This window comes from Podarcis raffonei, chromosome 14, assembly GCF_027172205.1.
Source record: "Podarcis raffonei isolate rPodRaf1 chromosome 14, rPodRaf1.pri, whole genome shotgun sequence".
In the NCBI taxonomy this organism is placed as follows: Eukaryota; Metazoa; Chordata; class Lepidosauria; order Squamata; family Lacertidae; genus Podarcis; species Podarcis raffonei.
Genome location: NC_070615.1, coordinates 6,420,708 through 6,436,899, shown reverse-complemented (window position 1 = coordinate 6,436,899; position 16,192 = coordinate 6,420,708). Strand labels below are relative to the sequence as shown.

At 46.4% G+C, this 16,192-nt stretch overlaps 1 protein-coding gene and 1 long non-coding RNA gene across 2 annotated transcripts in view; one reads left to right on the top strand and one right to left on the bottom strand.

The window, feature by feature from the left end:
* RFX7 (regulatory factor X7) overlaps nucleotides 1–585 on the bottom strand; it is a 43,221-nt gene extending 42,636 nt beyond the window's left edge. The window contains exon 1 of the mRNA XM_053365382.1: nucleotides 393–585. Coding sequence (XP_053221357.1) covers nucleotides 393–580 — 188 coding nt within the window. The 5' untranslated portion in view covers nucleotides 581–585. The remainder of the gene's footprint in view (nucleotides 1–392) is intronic.
* A 1,174-nt stretch (nucleotides 586–1,759) lies between these two features.
* Nucleotides 1,760–6,062, top strand: LOC128401856 (uncharacterized). Its single transcript, XR_008327545.1, has 2 exons — nucleotides 1,760–3,110; nucleotides 4,651–6,062. It is a non-coding gene; the product is annotated as an uncharacterized LOC128401856 (long non-coding RNA).
* The last annotated feature ends 10,130 nt before the right edge of the window (nucleotides 6,063–16,192 follow it).

Sequence of the window (16,192 nt, the reverse complement as noted above, 5' to 3'; positions counted from 1 at the left end):
GCAGAGCCGAGTAAACACATTTTCCATTTCCCCTCCCCCACCCTGCAGACACACAGGCACACACACACGCGCCGCCGCCGCCGCCGCCACCTTCTTCCTCCTGCCGCCGCAGAAAGAACCTTGCGGGATCGGAGCCAGAAGACAGCATGGGAGGGGAGGCGGCGCACCGGGGGCTCTGCAACCCTTGCAAAAACAAAACCCCGATCTGGAAGGCGAGGGGCCCGTCCAGGCACCCCGACCCGGCACCGTCGCGGCTCCGAGCGCCCTATCAATATGCAGCAGGCAGGGCGGCTGGGCACATGCAGCGCATGCATGAGTAAAGCCCCGGCCGGCTCCCTCCCGAGCACCCAGCCAGCCACCCCCGGGCCCGGAGCCTCCCCCGGGCTGCTCACCAGATGGAGTTCTTGATCTTGTGCTGCAGCGCGCTGGCTTCGGTCCCCTGCAGCCCGGGCACCAGCGCCGGCAGCGAAGGGGCCGCCGTCGCCACCGGGACGACCCCGCCGGGGGCTTCGGGGGGCGGCTGCTGCTGCTGCTGCTGCTGAGTCGGAGGTGGCTGGTGCTGCTGCGGCTCGTCTGCCATCACTGCCGGGTCGGGGCTGGCTGGCTGGCGGAGGAGGAGGCGGAGGCGGAAAAAGGGAGGCGGGCGGAGAGGGCGCGCGGCTGGCTCGCTTGGCTAGGCCTTCCCCGCCGCCGCCGCCGCCGCACCACCACCACCAGCAGCCACCGCTGCAGCCCTCGCGGGAGCCGCCTGGCCCGGCTGCTGGCTGGAGGGGCGCATACCCGAGCAGGAGCCGCCGCCGAAGGAGGAGGAGCCTCCCGCTGCCGTTGCTACGCCGGAGGAGGAGGAGGAGGAGGGAGGCGCATCGCGGCCAGGCGCGCACAAGGAAGGCCGGCCAAAGGGAGCCCGCGGCCGCGCAGCGCAAGCAGCAGCAGCAGCAGCACCTCGCCTCCGCTGCGCTTGGCTTCTCCGCCTTGCAGCCTCCTGTGGCTGCCGCTGCCGACTTGGTCGGTCGGTCGGCCGGCCGGACAGCCTGCCGTGCGCGCAGCCTCAGTCGGCGCGACCGCCCTCCTGTTGTCGCGGGAGAGGCAGGGAGCGAGCGAAGTAGGGCGCGCGCTCGGCCCAGGAGGAGGAGAAAAGGCGCAGCCGCCTGCCCGCCTCCTCTGGTGCTCGGCCCGGAGAGATGGGCGCCCCCCAAGCGCCCCGGCCGTCGCAGGTGTTCGCTGCCTGCCAGGGTCCGGTGCCACTGTCGCTGCTCCTGCTCTGTTGCCCGGAAGGAGAGACCCACTGCTGGCATCCCTAGGCATGCTTCGGAGGAACCGCCCCCGGCGAAGAGGAAGGCACGAGGGAGGCGGCTTCAATCCCGCGCATTGAGGACTCGCTTCTTGGCAAGGAGCAGCCGGCCAGCGGAACGCAGCGGGACTTGATGCCAAGGTAAGGTGTCTCGACTTCTACTCGTCGTCTTCTGCCTGCAGAACTCCAGAGCGCGAGGGAACGCGGCTTGGAAGCAGCGTCGCGCTCCTGCACGTGCCCCGTGGCGTTCAGCATATGCGAGAATATGGGTCGGGAATTGCAGCCTCGGGTTCCACGCTGCTTCTGAGTAGACTGCAGTGGATCGCGCCACCTGAGATCACATGAATCATGACACAGGAGAGCCATTGGGCACCTGAGGATTTGCCTTTCTGGTATACCATTTGTGGTATACTGTCTCTGAGCATGGAGGTTGCAGTTAGAGACCATAGCCCAGAGCAAATTGTAAGTGAAGTTTGGCTTCCATGAATGTGTCAAAGGCCCTTTTGGAGCCATGTCAAACTATCTGATGTGGACTGGCAAAAAAAAAAAAATCCATTGTACCAGGAACCGGTACCATATTTGGCCCCTAAGGCATCCCGCCCAAGCTGGCCTGCAGAGGAGTCACTGTGAACCAGCAGCCTATGGCTGACGGACTGGCACTGGTCTGTGGAACAGCACTTTGAGTAGCACTGATCTAGCCCACAGCCGTCACCAACTCACTTGTGGCAGCAAGTCCCAACGGTTGATTGTGCCTTATGTGAAGAAGGAACACCTTCTAAAGGCTGGAAGCCAAGTTCAAGTTTGGGAAGCTCTTGGGTTCTAATAGTACCATTAGCATTTAACTGGCTCTTTTTGGAGAGCTAGCTTGGTGATGAAAATGTCTGACTGGGATGGGAGGGGGGCAAGATTAAAATCGCCACTCAGCTCACCGAAACCATGGAGAGCTGTAAGTCAGCATAGTAGCGAAACACAGGCGGATGAACCAAAGGTGTGACTTGGGATAAGACAGCTTCTTCTGGGCTTGCTCTTGGTGGGCTCTCCTATAACAGCGAGCTGGAGGAGAGAAGTGTGCAGAAAACTTCTCTTGCACTGGGCAGTATTTGCCCCATGTCTGGCCTGTAGTTGGTCTAAAATTCTGGGGTCCCCATTTCCATCCTGCTCCCTAACAGATTCCAGAGAGAAAGGCCAGTTTTCAGGAAGAGCAATGCTTTCTGGGAAGCTGTTTGAAGGCTAAAGCTCCAATAAAGAGCCAATTCAAGGAGGGGAAGAAGTCAGCACATCAGTCCTCTGGAAGTTATGGCCCTAACTCTGTTAGTGTCTGGCATTTGCTTCAGCGCCTGGGCAGCTCCACTCCTGCTTGTGCCTCAGATGGGGAAGGGAGAAGGTGGCAGGCTAAAGGCTACTGAGGAGCAGCCCTCTGCTCAAACCAGGCCTCAGGCCTGCTGTTTGGCTCCTGCCACCCTCTGACCCAGTGGCTCATAAAGAGGAAAGGGGAGGCAGAGTGGTCATCTTTCTCCAAAGCACTACTCTGTGAGATGCTGAAGGGGAAAAGAAGACAGGAAGAACCACAGTGCTGGTTCTAGTTCTGAGTAAAAAGGCGGGAAACAGAAGACACCTCATGGACCCCTTCTGAAGTGAGGCAGGGGGAAATCGGGACGGCCAACTGCCTTCTCCTCAGGGGAAGGGGAAAGGAACCTGACTGCCACTTTGAACTGAGACTGGCTTGTTCTTCAGTCGTGAGTGGAGAAGACAAAGCCATCTTGACCCTTGGCTTGTGCCTGAGGCACATGCCTTTCCCCACTTCCAAATGAGTTTGAAGGTAAAGGGACCCCTGACCATTAGGTCCAGTTGTGGCCGACTCTGGGGTTGCGGCGCTCATCTCGCTTTATTGGCCGAGGGAGCCGGCGTACAGCTTCCGGGTCATGTGGCCAGCATGACTAAGCCACTTCTGGCAAACCAGAGCAAGCGCACGGAAACGCCATTTTCCTTCCCGCCGGAGTGCTACCTATTTATCTACTTGCACTTTGACGTGCTTTCGAACTGCTAGGTTGGCAGGAGCCAAATGAGTTTAGGAGAGCATAAATGGTGGCTGGCTTCCTTCTTTTAATGGGGGAGAGGTAGAAGCCATCTTAGCACTGGGTTTCTGTCTCAGGAACACACCTTTCCCAGCCACAAAGTTGGAGGAGAAGAGCACAGGTGTCATGCAGGACATTTGGCTTCTCTTTCTTGTGGTGAATGGTTCTTCCTCAGCTCCTTTGGGACTTGGGGAAAGAGCACTGACATTCTGAAAAGCTTTTTCTCTTTCATGACCATAAGGGGTAGCCGATATGGTACTCTCCAGATGTTGCTGGACCAGAACTCCCATCCTCTCAAATCAATGGCCACATCTGCTGGGGCTGATGAGTCCAGCAGCTTTTGAAGGGTGCTGGGGTGGCTCCCACTTAACACCATTTATACCCAGGCAGGGCGTAGCCCCTCCCCTTGGAAGCATCCTTGCCACTTGACATCTCCTGTAGCTGTGTGGTTGTGTTGTCCCACCTACGACCACTGCCTCCCCTTGGCACCTGGGAAGAAGGGCGTGTACCACATTGGGCCTTGTGATGACTGGCAGGCCGAAGCCCCTGGGCTGCTTATGCCTCGAATAAATACTAGCAGCCCTGTCTTCTGCCCTACCTTGGTCAGCTGCAGTTCAGGCACTCCTTGCTCTCAACACCCTCCGGGAGACTGTGGGGAGTGTTGTATACAACTTTGCCCCTTGCATAATAAAATCCTATCTACTTTATTGCATTTTAAAATGTATTCTAAGCCACCTCGCAAACTTCAGTTATTAGGAAGGCTATAAATGCCCCCAAATAAATATATTAAAAATAATTCAATGATGTTATGCACCAATATATGCCAAATAATAACATTTTTAAATAATTCAATCATTTTACACAATACATATTTGCAAAAGTCATTACCATTCTCTTTCCTTCTCCAATAATAATTATTTTTCCAAAAACAGCACCTCTCCCCATATGAACTGACCAGACCCTGCAATCATCATCTGAGGCCCTTGTTTGTGTGCCGCCTCTATGAGAATTCCAGAGGCTGGCAACATGAGAACAGGCCTTTTCTGTAGTGGCTTCCCACTTGTGAAATGCTCTCCCCAGGGAGGCTTGCCTGGTGCCTTCACTACATATATTTAGGCACCAGGGAAAACATTCCTCTTCTCCCAGGCCTTTGGCTAATTAAGCAATTTATGGCCTTTTAAACTATGGGGGTTGTTTTGGTTTGTTACTATGTTATGTATTTCTGTATTTTTGTATTGTAAACCACCCTGTGACCTGTGTGTGTGTGTACACTTTTGTCCACAGACAGCTTTCCGGGTCATGTGGCCAGCATGATTAAACTGCTTCTGGCGCAACAGAACACCATGACAGAAATCAGAGCGCATGGAAATGCCGTTTACCTTCCTGTTGCAGCGGTACCTATTCATCTACTTGTGCTGGTGTGCTTTCGAACTGCGAGGTTGGCAGAAGCTGGGACAGAGCAACGGGAGCTCCCCACCATGGCACGGATTCAGCAAGCCAAAGAGGAAACATCACTATATAATACAAAATCCTATAAATATCTATTATAATTGCCAATGCAGACTCCAGTTAGCTTTCAGCAATAGTGTTATGGTGAGTGTTGAAGTACAGGAGTTCATCATTGCAACCTTCAGCCTCCAAGGATAAGGCCTGAAAAGGATAAGGCCTGAAAAGCAGCTATTGGGACTCAGAAGCAAACTTGAAATCCTTATTACCACCTCAGTCACTTGCCAGAGCAAGGAAAATGTGCCAGTTGGCCTGGCACGACTCTGGCAGGGGAAGTCCCAGGGTTTGGTCCCGTGTGTCCTGTGTGCTACACTACAGATTGCTAGGCATTACTCAGTTGGCAGCTTCCCATTAACTGCTGGTGACAGTGAAATTTAGAGAGGGGTGGGGGATTCACCTTACCAAAATACAGTCGTACCTCGGGTTACAAACACCTCGGGTTACAGACTCCCAGAAGTAGTACCTCGGGTTAAGAACTTTACCTCAGGATGAGAACAGAAATCGCATGCCGGCGGGAGAGGTAACCCCATTAGCTAAAGTGGTACCTTAGGTTAAGAACAGTTTCAGGTTAAGAAAGGACCTCCGGAACGAATTAAGTTCATAACCAGAGGTACCACTGTATGAAACTTTTTAATGTATTTGATGCTATTTTTAAATTGTCTTTTAATTTTTTTATTTTGCCCTGGCTCTATTATTATTGATTTTCAATTCCATATAAGTTTATTGTTCTAGCTGAAGACCATGACAAACAGTACCAATAAAACAATACAGATCCATAATATGAGCCAACATCCATGCTGTAAGAGAGGGGTTATCAGAGACACCAACAAACTCAAATCCAGCTTGATTTCAAATTAAACCTCCACTCACCACAACAATTTATAGTGATTTTTTCCCTTGCAGCCAGTGCATAGAGAGCCACTCTGTGTTATGAAGCCATTATTGTCACTCGAAAGAAACCGGACCATTTCTATCAGGGCGTATCTGCTTGCTTGTATGAGCAAAGGTTTCAGAAAGCAATAGGATCTTTATATAAGGGGCAGGCTATCAGGTAATGAGGGATGTCTCCCACCTGAGGCTGACCACAAATTCAAAGTCTATTTTGGTATGGGATGTTCCTGTAGCGACCATCCAAGACTGCAGTGGGCATCGCTTGGAAACACAGCTCCAGAAAGGCATTTCTTAAGGAAGTTGGTGAGAGTTTGGTCTGATAACTAGCTCTAAAATGCTCTGGATACAAATTGGGGGGGGGGATTGGTGTTTCTAATTATTTGCAGGTCCCTTCTATCGGGAAGAGCCAATTCCTCAGTTGACACTTATTCAAGGTCAAAGCAGAGCTCAGTTCTGGGAAACAGTATTATTATTAATTGCAATTATTTATTCATGTATTCATTCATTCATTCATTACTTACTTACTTACTACAATAGTGTCTTAAAATGACATACAATTATAAAAGCATGTATGATGTACAATTTAAAATATACCAAAAAAGTAACAGAACATCAATTGACTAAACGTGTTCATTGGGCAATAACAAAAAAAGTGTAAATCCTTTCCCACCCTACTAAAATTCAGATTTGAGGATCCCTCAGTAAAGGACAGGAATGTCTTTGGTGTCTAAAAGCTGTTGTTGTTGCTGTTACTACTCTACCCTAAGGCCCCAGGGCGGGTTACAACAATTACAGTTGTTAATAATGTTGTAAATAGTGGTCACATTTATTAATAATGGTGCCGGGCAGCTCTCTTTAAGAAACATTCCATAACTGGGAAGCCACCCCTGAAAAGGCCCATTCTTGTGTTGCCACCCTCTGCACCTTCCTCAGGTGATGGGCACATGGCGAAAGGCCTCTGCCATGCCTAGCCCTGACCTGCTGCCAGACACTGAGTCCTTGAAGGATGAACCAGACACACAAACAGGCCAAGGCCCTTGTGGGTGGTCTGGCTTCTCTAGTTCATGGATTGGTAAGTTCATTGCTGGATTATTGCAATTCACTCTGTGTGGAGTTGCCTTAGATTCAGACGCTGCCTGTAGGGACAGCTCACCTTTAATATATAACACATGTTTTGACAGCTTAGTACTGGCTGCCAATACATTATCGAGCCAGATTTAAAGTGCTAGCTATGACAGCAGAAGCCCTACATGGCTTGGAACCTAGATACCTGAAAGACCACCTGCTCCCTTATATACCTGCCCTGACTTTGAGGTCATGGGGGGGTGTCCTCATGGTGCCACAGTTCTCTGAGATATAATGCAATGGCACTCTCAGCAGTGGCACCACCCTGATTCTGCAGTGCCCCCCTCCCCTCTCAGATGCAAGCAGTACCAGTGCTAACGGAGGTAAATACAGGGCTATTCACCCAAGCATTTGGTTAAAGTAGTGCCCCTCAGTTGACTGATGTAGTTGTGCTGTTAGTATGCTGCTTGATTTTATACTAAATTGTATTTAAATGAAATAATCGCTTTATTGTATTTCAGTGTTTTCCCTTGCTCTGGTCTTGTGTGAACAAGGAAGAGCAGGTAATAATTATTTGAATAAATAAATACAAATAAATTCCTTTATATACCTTTTAATTTGCACTGGAAAGCACAATTACGAAGGGGAAGGGAGCCTTATTAAACTATATACTAAGCATTGAATAATTATTTGAATAAATAAATACAAATAAATTCCTTTATATACCTTTTAATTTGCACTGGAAAGCACAATTACGAAGGGGAAGGGAGCCTTATTAAACTATATACTAAGCATTGAAGCCTCTGACAACATCAGACCTATGAACTGAAAACTTATTCAGCTAAACAATTTTGTATTGCATTGCTCGAGTAAGAATTTTTTTTTGAGGGGGGGAGGGTGATTTGTGTGCGTATAGTTTCTCACACTACAGTTTAGAGCAGGTTAGACAAGGAGAAATTGGCTCGACAGAGCAGCCAGCCTAAGGATAAATTTAGCCACCCCACAGATAACGAAGGCCAAGCTAAATTTGGGTTCCCCTCCCTCTGTCTTTGGCAACCAGAGAAGAGAGCTGCTCTGAACTCAAGCCAGGAGAACTAAAAAGTGCATTTGATAAGTGCACACTCTCAGACAAGGAGAGAAACCCAGCTTACTATTGTTTTTATGCCTGCGCAAGGAAGCAACTCCATACTGACAGCTGCACAATCTATGAAACCAATTTGGTTGAGTTAGTAAAATATACTGAACGATCACCAACTTTGTCTCACTCTTTAGTCCTGCAAGGCTGGCTACAACCCATTTCCCTTTGGTACAGCCCTCACCCCTGCCCTCCGTGATCAGAAGGCATAACTTCAGAAGCAGCCCTAGGAATGTATGAGCATGAACTGCACCGGTAGTTTAGCAGTCTGCCTGGGGCAGAGCAATGCAATTCCAAAAGGGGGTGGTGTATCTCTCAATAAGTTAATTTTGCCGCTTATATCTCCATTACCAACATATATTATTTCAATATCAGTTTAGCCAGTGCGGCAGGGGTGGGAGCCAAGTGCTCTCCAGATATTGTTGGGTTACAACTCCTGACATCCCATGACCGTTGGCCATGCTGGGCACTGTAGTTTTTTCTTCCATAAACTTCCCACTCCCCATCCTTTATTATGAGAGGGCCTTCTCTGTGGTGGCCCCCAGGTTATGGAACTTCTTCCCCTTTGAGATATTTATTTATTTATTTATTCATACATACATACCCCGCCCATCTGGCTGGGTTTCCCCAACCACTCTGGGCAGCTTCCAACAGAATATTAAAATACAATAGTCTATTAAACATTAAAAGCTTCCCTAAACAGGGCTGCTTTCAGATGCATCCTTTTTTGTTTTCCATCGCCAGGTCAAGAGGCACCTCTTTGCCTATGCCTTTGAGGTGGATGAGTGACGTAAAAGCTTGCTGCCTTCTCCCTTTGCAGTGTCAAACCTGTGTGGTGTAATATTTAGGATTTTGGGTGAGGACCTTGGAGACCAGGGTTTCAAGCCCCTTCTCTCTCCCCCCCCCTTTTATTATTATTATTAATTGGAATCCATGGATATCATACACAATCTTAAATGGAAGGTAATGATGATGATGATGATAACCTTAAATAATTATACCATTAAATATTCATTTAAACTTGTACTTATGCGTACTCTTTACTTGTACTTTCTAACTAAACAGAAATAAAGCATTTCTGCTTGGAATTCTAGGCAGTGATATCCCGAAAAATAGAAGAGAAATCTTTTTATATGCGACAGCCGCTGCCCGGCTACCAATTGCATCAAATTGGAAAGGGGGGAAAGTACCAACAGTAAGGGAATGGCAGAAGAAGTCACTAGACTATGCAGAAATGGCTCAATTAACAAATAGATTAAGGGAAAATACAAAACAATTATTCAATCAAAAATGGGATATTATTATATTTTTGAAATACCTACAAAAATATAATAACGACGTAACATCTATGGCAGCGTTTGAATGACCCGTGTGTAAATCAAACATTAATAAATAAGGAGAAATGGTACGATATGTTATGAGAAAGTATTAGAAAATATATTAAGAGTAAGGTAATAAGTATAAGAACATTCAATATTGTAAATGTAAAGTACATCGGGAAATGGTGGGATGTCTATTTTGACATAGTTTACTTTATTTGATTCTATTTTAGTTTATTTTGTTTCAAGCCCCTTCTCAGCCATGAATCTCACTGGTTAGCCTTGGGCTTAACCCATCTCTCAGCTACTCACTGGGTTGTCATGAGGGTAAAATGCAGAGCAGGAGAACCATCGACACCACCCTGCGCTCCTTGGAGAAAAGGTGGCGTATAAGTGTAATGGTAGCAGTAAGTAGTTGTTATGTACTGAAGTTCTCACCCTGGGCCGGCAGGGGGATACTGTAGATAGTTATGCAAATGAAGGATCGAAAGTGACGTTCAGTGATTGGATAGTTTGTATGCAAATGAAGGATCGAAAGTGACGTTCAGTGATTGGATAGTTTTAGAAAGTTGCAACAGTTATATTGTTCTGGAGCTCTATATAAGCAGGCTGACTGAGCTCTTCAGTTCAGTTCTGTCCAGCTTACAAATAAAGAGCTGCTTTGGAAGAATCGCTGTGTCGTCTGATATGTTCACCCACAACTTAACAGTAGTGTTGCTGAAATCTTGAATTAGGGGTTTAACCTTTAATTGTTATTTAAATGGTTTTGTTGAACCTGCCTTGAGAGCTTGAACTGATGGGCAGGCTATAAATCCAAATAATAAATATAATAATTTAACCAGATTGTATTTGGCAGAAGTATTGCTGATGTTGTCCACTTGTTGACTGTACTATTTTCCATATTGTTTCCTTCCTCGTATGACAAAAGTGTCAAATAAATAAAAAAAATATAAAGCTGCTGACTTTGGTTTGGCTCTGCTGCCTCTGCAGTCAGAACACTTTCTAGCTCAGTTATAGATCTAGCTGCTCACAGTAGAGAGTGACTCTCTTGATTCCTTGCAGAACCTTCTGCCTGCCTTTAGGTCACCAGGACCTGCCACACGGATATCTTCCAGGACTTTATATTGCCAAACACAGCCATCACTTTTCCCATGTGTTAGGTACCAACATAACATTATTTTGAGCACAGGAAAAGTGTTGTAGAAATGTCATCATTAACATTCAAAATGTTTTTTCTGAAAACAACAGCAGACATACTGGTACGTAAGAACAAAGCTGTGTTGGTCCAAAATCCATAGCTGGGCAATACCTTTATTAGGACTAACCAAAACATTGTGAAATAGTTTAAAATTTGTCTCATTAGCATGTGAAATGGCAATCTGTGAACCACATGGTGCTTTAATGCTGTTTACATTTGTTTCCTACCCTTCCTCCCTTGACCTAAGAGTTAGAGTAGGCTATCTCACTTTATCCTCGTTATTCTCCCCCCTGGAGAAGACTAGGCTCAGGCAAGACTGGCTCAACATCACTCCGTCAAGTGAGCCCAGGTTTCCCCAGCCAAGTTCAGCAGGCTCACCACGACTGCACCTTGTGCCAGGTCATGTTACCGGTCATTGCAGCGGGCCCTAATAAACTGCGGCTCTTTGGGGGTTCTAGATGAGCAGCACAACTTCCTGCTGGTTTTGGTTCCCTTTGGGGGGCCTAACTATGGGAGCTGTCATGATTACCGTAGCTCCTGCATGTCACACTTTACTAGTACAGTGGTACCTTAGGTTACAGACGCTTCAGGTTACAGACGCTTCAGGTTACAGACTCCGCTAACCCAGAAATAGTACCTTGGTTTAAGAACTTTGCTTCAGGATGAGAGCAGAAATCGTGCTCCAGCAGTGCGGTGGCAGCAGGAGACCCCATTAGCTAAAGTTGTTTTTCAGGTTAAGAACAGTTTCAGGTTAAGAACGAACCTCCAGAATGAATTACCTTCATCCCGCTACCCTGGGGAGGCTTCGTGCGGCTGTCCCTGTCTTTTGCGGGAGAAGGGAGAAGGGACAGAGCAAGGCTCTCTCATTTCCCCCACCTCCCGCAAAAGCCCCCAAGAGCCACATATTTTTTTCCCTTGATTCCCCCCCCCAAAAAAGAAAGTAGGTGCGCCTTATGGTCAGGTGCACCTTATAGAGCGAAAAATACGGTAAGTTCTAACCTGAGGCACCACTGTACACCACTCTGGTGTGGGTTGTGGCAGCTTCCTAATGTGCCTTTTGTTAACATGGTAACAGAAAACAGAGATTCTTATCCCAGCTCACCTGTTGTCTCACTATGGAGGTGAGGAAAGACTGTAGCTAAGTGGCAGAGCATCTCTTTTCCACACAGAATGCCCCCGATTCAATCCCCGGGCTCTCCAGTTAGGCCTGGGAAAAGATGCCTGCCTAAAACCCTGGAAAGCCACTGCCAGTCAGTTTAGTAGGCAAAGCTCAGGATAAGGGTTCCTTACTGCATAGTCTTTGACAAGTAATTATTTTATAGAATAGTAGGATTGGAAGGGACACTAAGGGTCATCTAGTCCAACACCTTGCAATGCAGCAATCTTTTGACAACAGTGGAGCTCGAACCCACGACTCTCGTACTCTACTGACTGAGCTATCCCAAGCTCAACCTCAGTTCTGTCTCCATAAAATGGGGAAAATAATAAACTATGCCACAGAAGGACACATCGTGCATGAAAATAAACAAGGTAAGCAAATGGTTTTTTAAGCAGTGACCCAGACTTTTACATCTGAAGACAATTCAGGATTGTGTTCACCTGGAAGCAGCTTCTCCCTTCTCTGCCTGCTTTAGCGTATCAAATTCCCAGTGGCAGACTTGCAAAAGCAAAATAAGGAATGGGCCTCAGAAGAGAGCTGCTTTACAGTGCAATCCTATGCAGGTTTACTCGGATGTAAGACTCACTTTGTTCCACGAGAGTTACTCCTATTGTTTAGACTGTAGCCTTGGTTGTAATCCTGCAATCACCCAACACATCTCCCATTCCATCTTTTTGAAATCATAAGGAAAATATTTGTTGTCCTCCAAAGCTCCTTGCAAATATAGTTGTTGCTGGTGATCCTCTATATCTCATTCCCCTCATTATTATGATGGGTTCATGTAAACATCAGATGGTGCTTTTGTTGTGCAGTGAAATTAGTGGACCCCATTCAGGCTTTGCCCCAGCTGTTCAACCTGTGCCCCTTCCAAATATACAAGTTTACATGCGCTTAATGTCCAGAACAATCCGCTGTCTCCATTATCAGGGGCATCAGAATATGTTTATTGTGAGGACTAAAGGCTTTGCAGCAATTTAAGTTGCCCAGTGAACAACATATTGCTAAATCTAGATAATAGAAATCCAGGAGAAATCTGTCTGGATTATAGCTGGGAGATTATGGGAAAGCTAAATTACTGTATATGTTTTGCTGGCAAACACAAAACAAACATCGTCTGAGAAGATGGATGACTATGCAGAACACAGGAAAACCGGCTGCAGAGAGCTTTCTGTACTTAGGGTGGAGGGGCTGGGGAGGAAATCCCTCTCAATTTATCAAATGCTGTGGCCTGGTTTAATGCTGCTGTTTGTTTTGACGGTGCACTGTTGAGGAATCTGGGTTTAACTGGAGTCCTAGAAAGCAGAGAGGGCTTTGTCTGAGGGTCATGCTGTAATTCACGTGCATCATTTTCTATTCAGTTTGCCAGCTGCTTTATTTTACTTATCCTTCAGATGTATATTTTTGCTAATTGGCTGAAGAACAAATTATACAATTGTTCCAGTTATACAAAAGCCATCACATAAAACCACCATATCCCTTTCTTCACTTGCTAATTGTTCCTGGCCTTCTGAGGACAGCCAGAGAGTGAACATGAAGTAACCTGGCAAAAAAGCACTCTCAAGACTTTCCCAATGGCAAAACAAGCTGCTCTGGCTATTTTGAAAGCACTGAGGAAGAAAGGAACACTGGAAGTCTATTCAGGGCCTTTTCAGTTGTGGCTTTCTCTCCACCTGTCGAAGTCTGCCTGGTGCCTTTGCTGACATTTTTTCATCACAAGGAAAAGCCTTATCTTTCCACTCAGGCTTTTGATGGACTGAGCTGATTTTGTTCAGCTGTTTAAGTGTGCTGCCAAAGCTTCCTGTGACTATTCCTGGGGGGGATTGTGTGTGCGTGTACAAATTGTAGATGTTTTGCTTGAGAATATTAATGCTTTGTTTGAATTTTTAATGGTATAACATATTTTTGTTTATAGACTTAAATGTAAGTCACTTGGAGTCTTTGATAACAAGTGACTAAAAAAATATAAATAACCATAATTGTTTTATACTGACTGACCATTGCTCCATCTAGTTCAGTATTGCCCACACTGACCAGCAATGTCTCTCCAGGATGGTTTCAGGCAGGGATCCATCGCAGCCCTACCTGGATGTGCTGACAAGGTTCAAACCTGGGAGTTTCTGCATGCAAAACAGGTGCTCTACCACTGAACCATGGTCTGTCATGGTATATGAAGATGGGAAATCTCACTTTGAAAAAATGGCTATTGTGGCTACGGAACAATTTTTCTCTCCTGGGTTGTTTGAATCACAGGAGTTGCTTCCAGTATCCTGCAGATCATGGACCCTCCTGGCACCAGTCGGCAGCATGCACATTATCCGCACAGTACATTTGTACATGGATGCTTCCCATAAGCATGCAAGAAAATGCAATGGCTGAACTGTATCACAAAGACCTGCTTTGCAAGGTTATATCAAAGGTCCATAGAGTTCAGCATTCAGTCTTTATCAGTTGCCAACCACACATCATGGGAAAGAAGCTCACAGGCAGGTCGTGATGATGTAGCAGTCAGGCCATTTGGTTTGCCCTTGGCATCAAGCGATCAGAAGCCATTAACACTAGTAGTGGGGTTTCCATCTAGCTTGGCTACTGTCCATTAACAGATCCATCTCCCATAAATTCCATCTTCTGTAAATTAGCAGATCTGCCTTGTGCTCCAGATGGAAAGATTATTTTGTTTTGGTTGTTGGGTCCTGGGGGGGGGCTGATAGATTAATGGGACACTAACTCTGCAAAAGGATGACTTCATCAAGTCACAATGGATTGGGTACACTGCGAGTTTTTAAGAACTCTAAACACAGGCCACAATAAGAATCAATTATTCTGTTTCCACAAGAACATGTTGGCATAACAAAAGGCTGGAAAGTGGTTTGGAGGATGTGTGTCAGTGTCAAATCTTTTGAGCTGTAATAATCAGAACAAAAGTGACCAAACTCCTAAGCTTAAAGGATTATGCCCTGTGGAAGACTTGTGGTATTGTCAAGGAAATGTGGGCTGCTGGTGAACCACTTACCTTTTTTTTCATAGTGCTGATGAGGTTTAATAACATTTAAGGTCCTTCTCTCCCCCCTGCTAGACACAAAGCTGTTGTAATCGGAGAATATTACCAGGGAAAACCTCTCTGGCAGAGGATTCTGTATGGCTAAACAGCAGAGCCAAGGGCATTGTTCGGATTAGGGTGGAAATGGTGATGCCAGTGTAACTCCTTAAGCAAAAAATCAAAACAAAGGAAAACGAAGTCTTCACAGCTTCAGGATGTCACAGAAAGGACTGCTGCAAAGGCAGCCATTAAAACCACCTATAAACCATTTATTCTTCTGGTGTGCGGACCAGAGAGGGAACTCTGCTTGGCTGGGCTTCCTAACTGCATGTGTACACACATCGGCTGATATTGAAAGTGCCATACAAAGGATTCAGCACTGTATTATTTGTGAAGCTGTATAGCTTACGCATCAATCCTAATCATGTTTATTATATTTATGTATCCTGAGCACACTTGCCTGGAAATATGCTTCAAAACAGTTAACATATTCCTAGGACTGGGCTGCTGGGGGATTTTATTATGCATCCATATGGTTATCCAGACACCTGCCTGCCTATCTCTGACAAAGACTCTCCAGCCACACCAATGTCACACAGTATGTGCTCGAGTTGCCATATTTTAGACCCAGAAACCAGTTTATGCCCACCATAACAGCCCTTTCTCTTTCTTCCTCCTGCTCAGAAGAGGGGAATGCAAGAGGTTCCCCTCTTGCCACAAGTGGTCACAAAGAAGAAGAGGCATAGCTCAGTGGCAGAGCAGCTGCTTTGCATGCAGATGGTCCCATGTTCAATCCCTGGCATGACATATCCAGGCAGGGCTGGGGAAGGACCCCTACCTGAATCTGAAGAGCCACTTCAACAAAACTGAGATGGAACAGGACCAACAGTCTCAGTGTAAGGCAGCTATGTGACTCTTCGTGTGAGAATGTTGACACCCACATCAGGACCAAGGTTTAGTTGTGTTTCCAGGTAGCTACAGGACTATCTACTGGTTGCAATACGTATTAAAGTGAAGACTGTTGTCTCTGTTAATAATGGATGCATGACAGCGTAGCTTCCAGGCAGAAAGTTTTGTTGCCCCAGGACTACAGGAACCAGGGCACTTGTTCCTTTGGCTCGTGAGAAAGGCCAAAAGGCTCGCTGGGGACCATGGCTAAACTCTTCCCAGTCTACTTTAAGCAAGCTAGACCTTTTTTCTTCTTCTCCCTTTGATTAAAATAAAGGGGTTGGTTTTTGAATTGTCACTGCCCTCTGTTGAAAATTGTGATATTGTTTAATGGTTTTACAGTATGTGGAATCTTGGTAAGGTCTAGCTACAAAGTGTTTAATACTGTTGTTTTATGCTGCCATGTTTAAACATTTTTAGAAACTGGTTTTTATTTTTAAATGTTTTATGGCACAGGTTGTAACTCACTTGGGAAAACCTCTTTTGTTTTGAAAAGCAGCATAAAATTCTCAAGCAGATAAAACAATGACTCTAAATGCAGCAGGCAGCTAAGCCTGTTTTCTTCTCT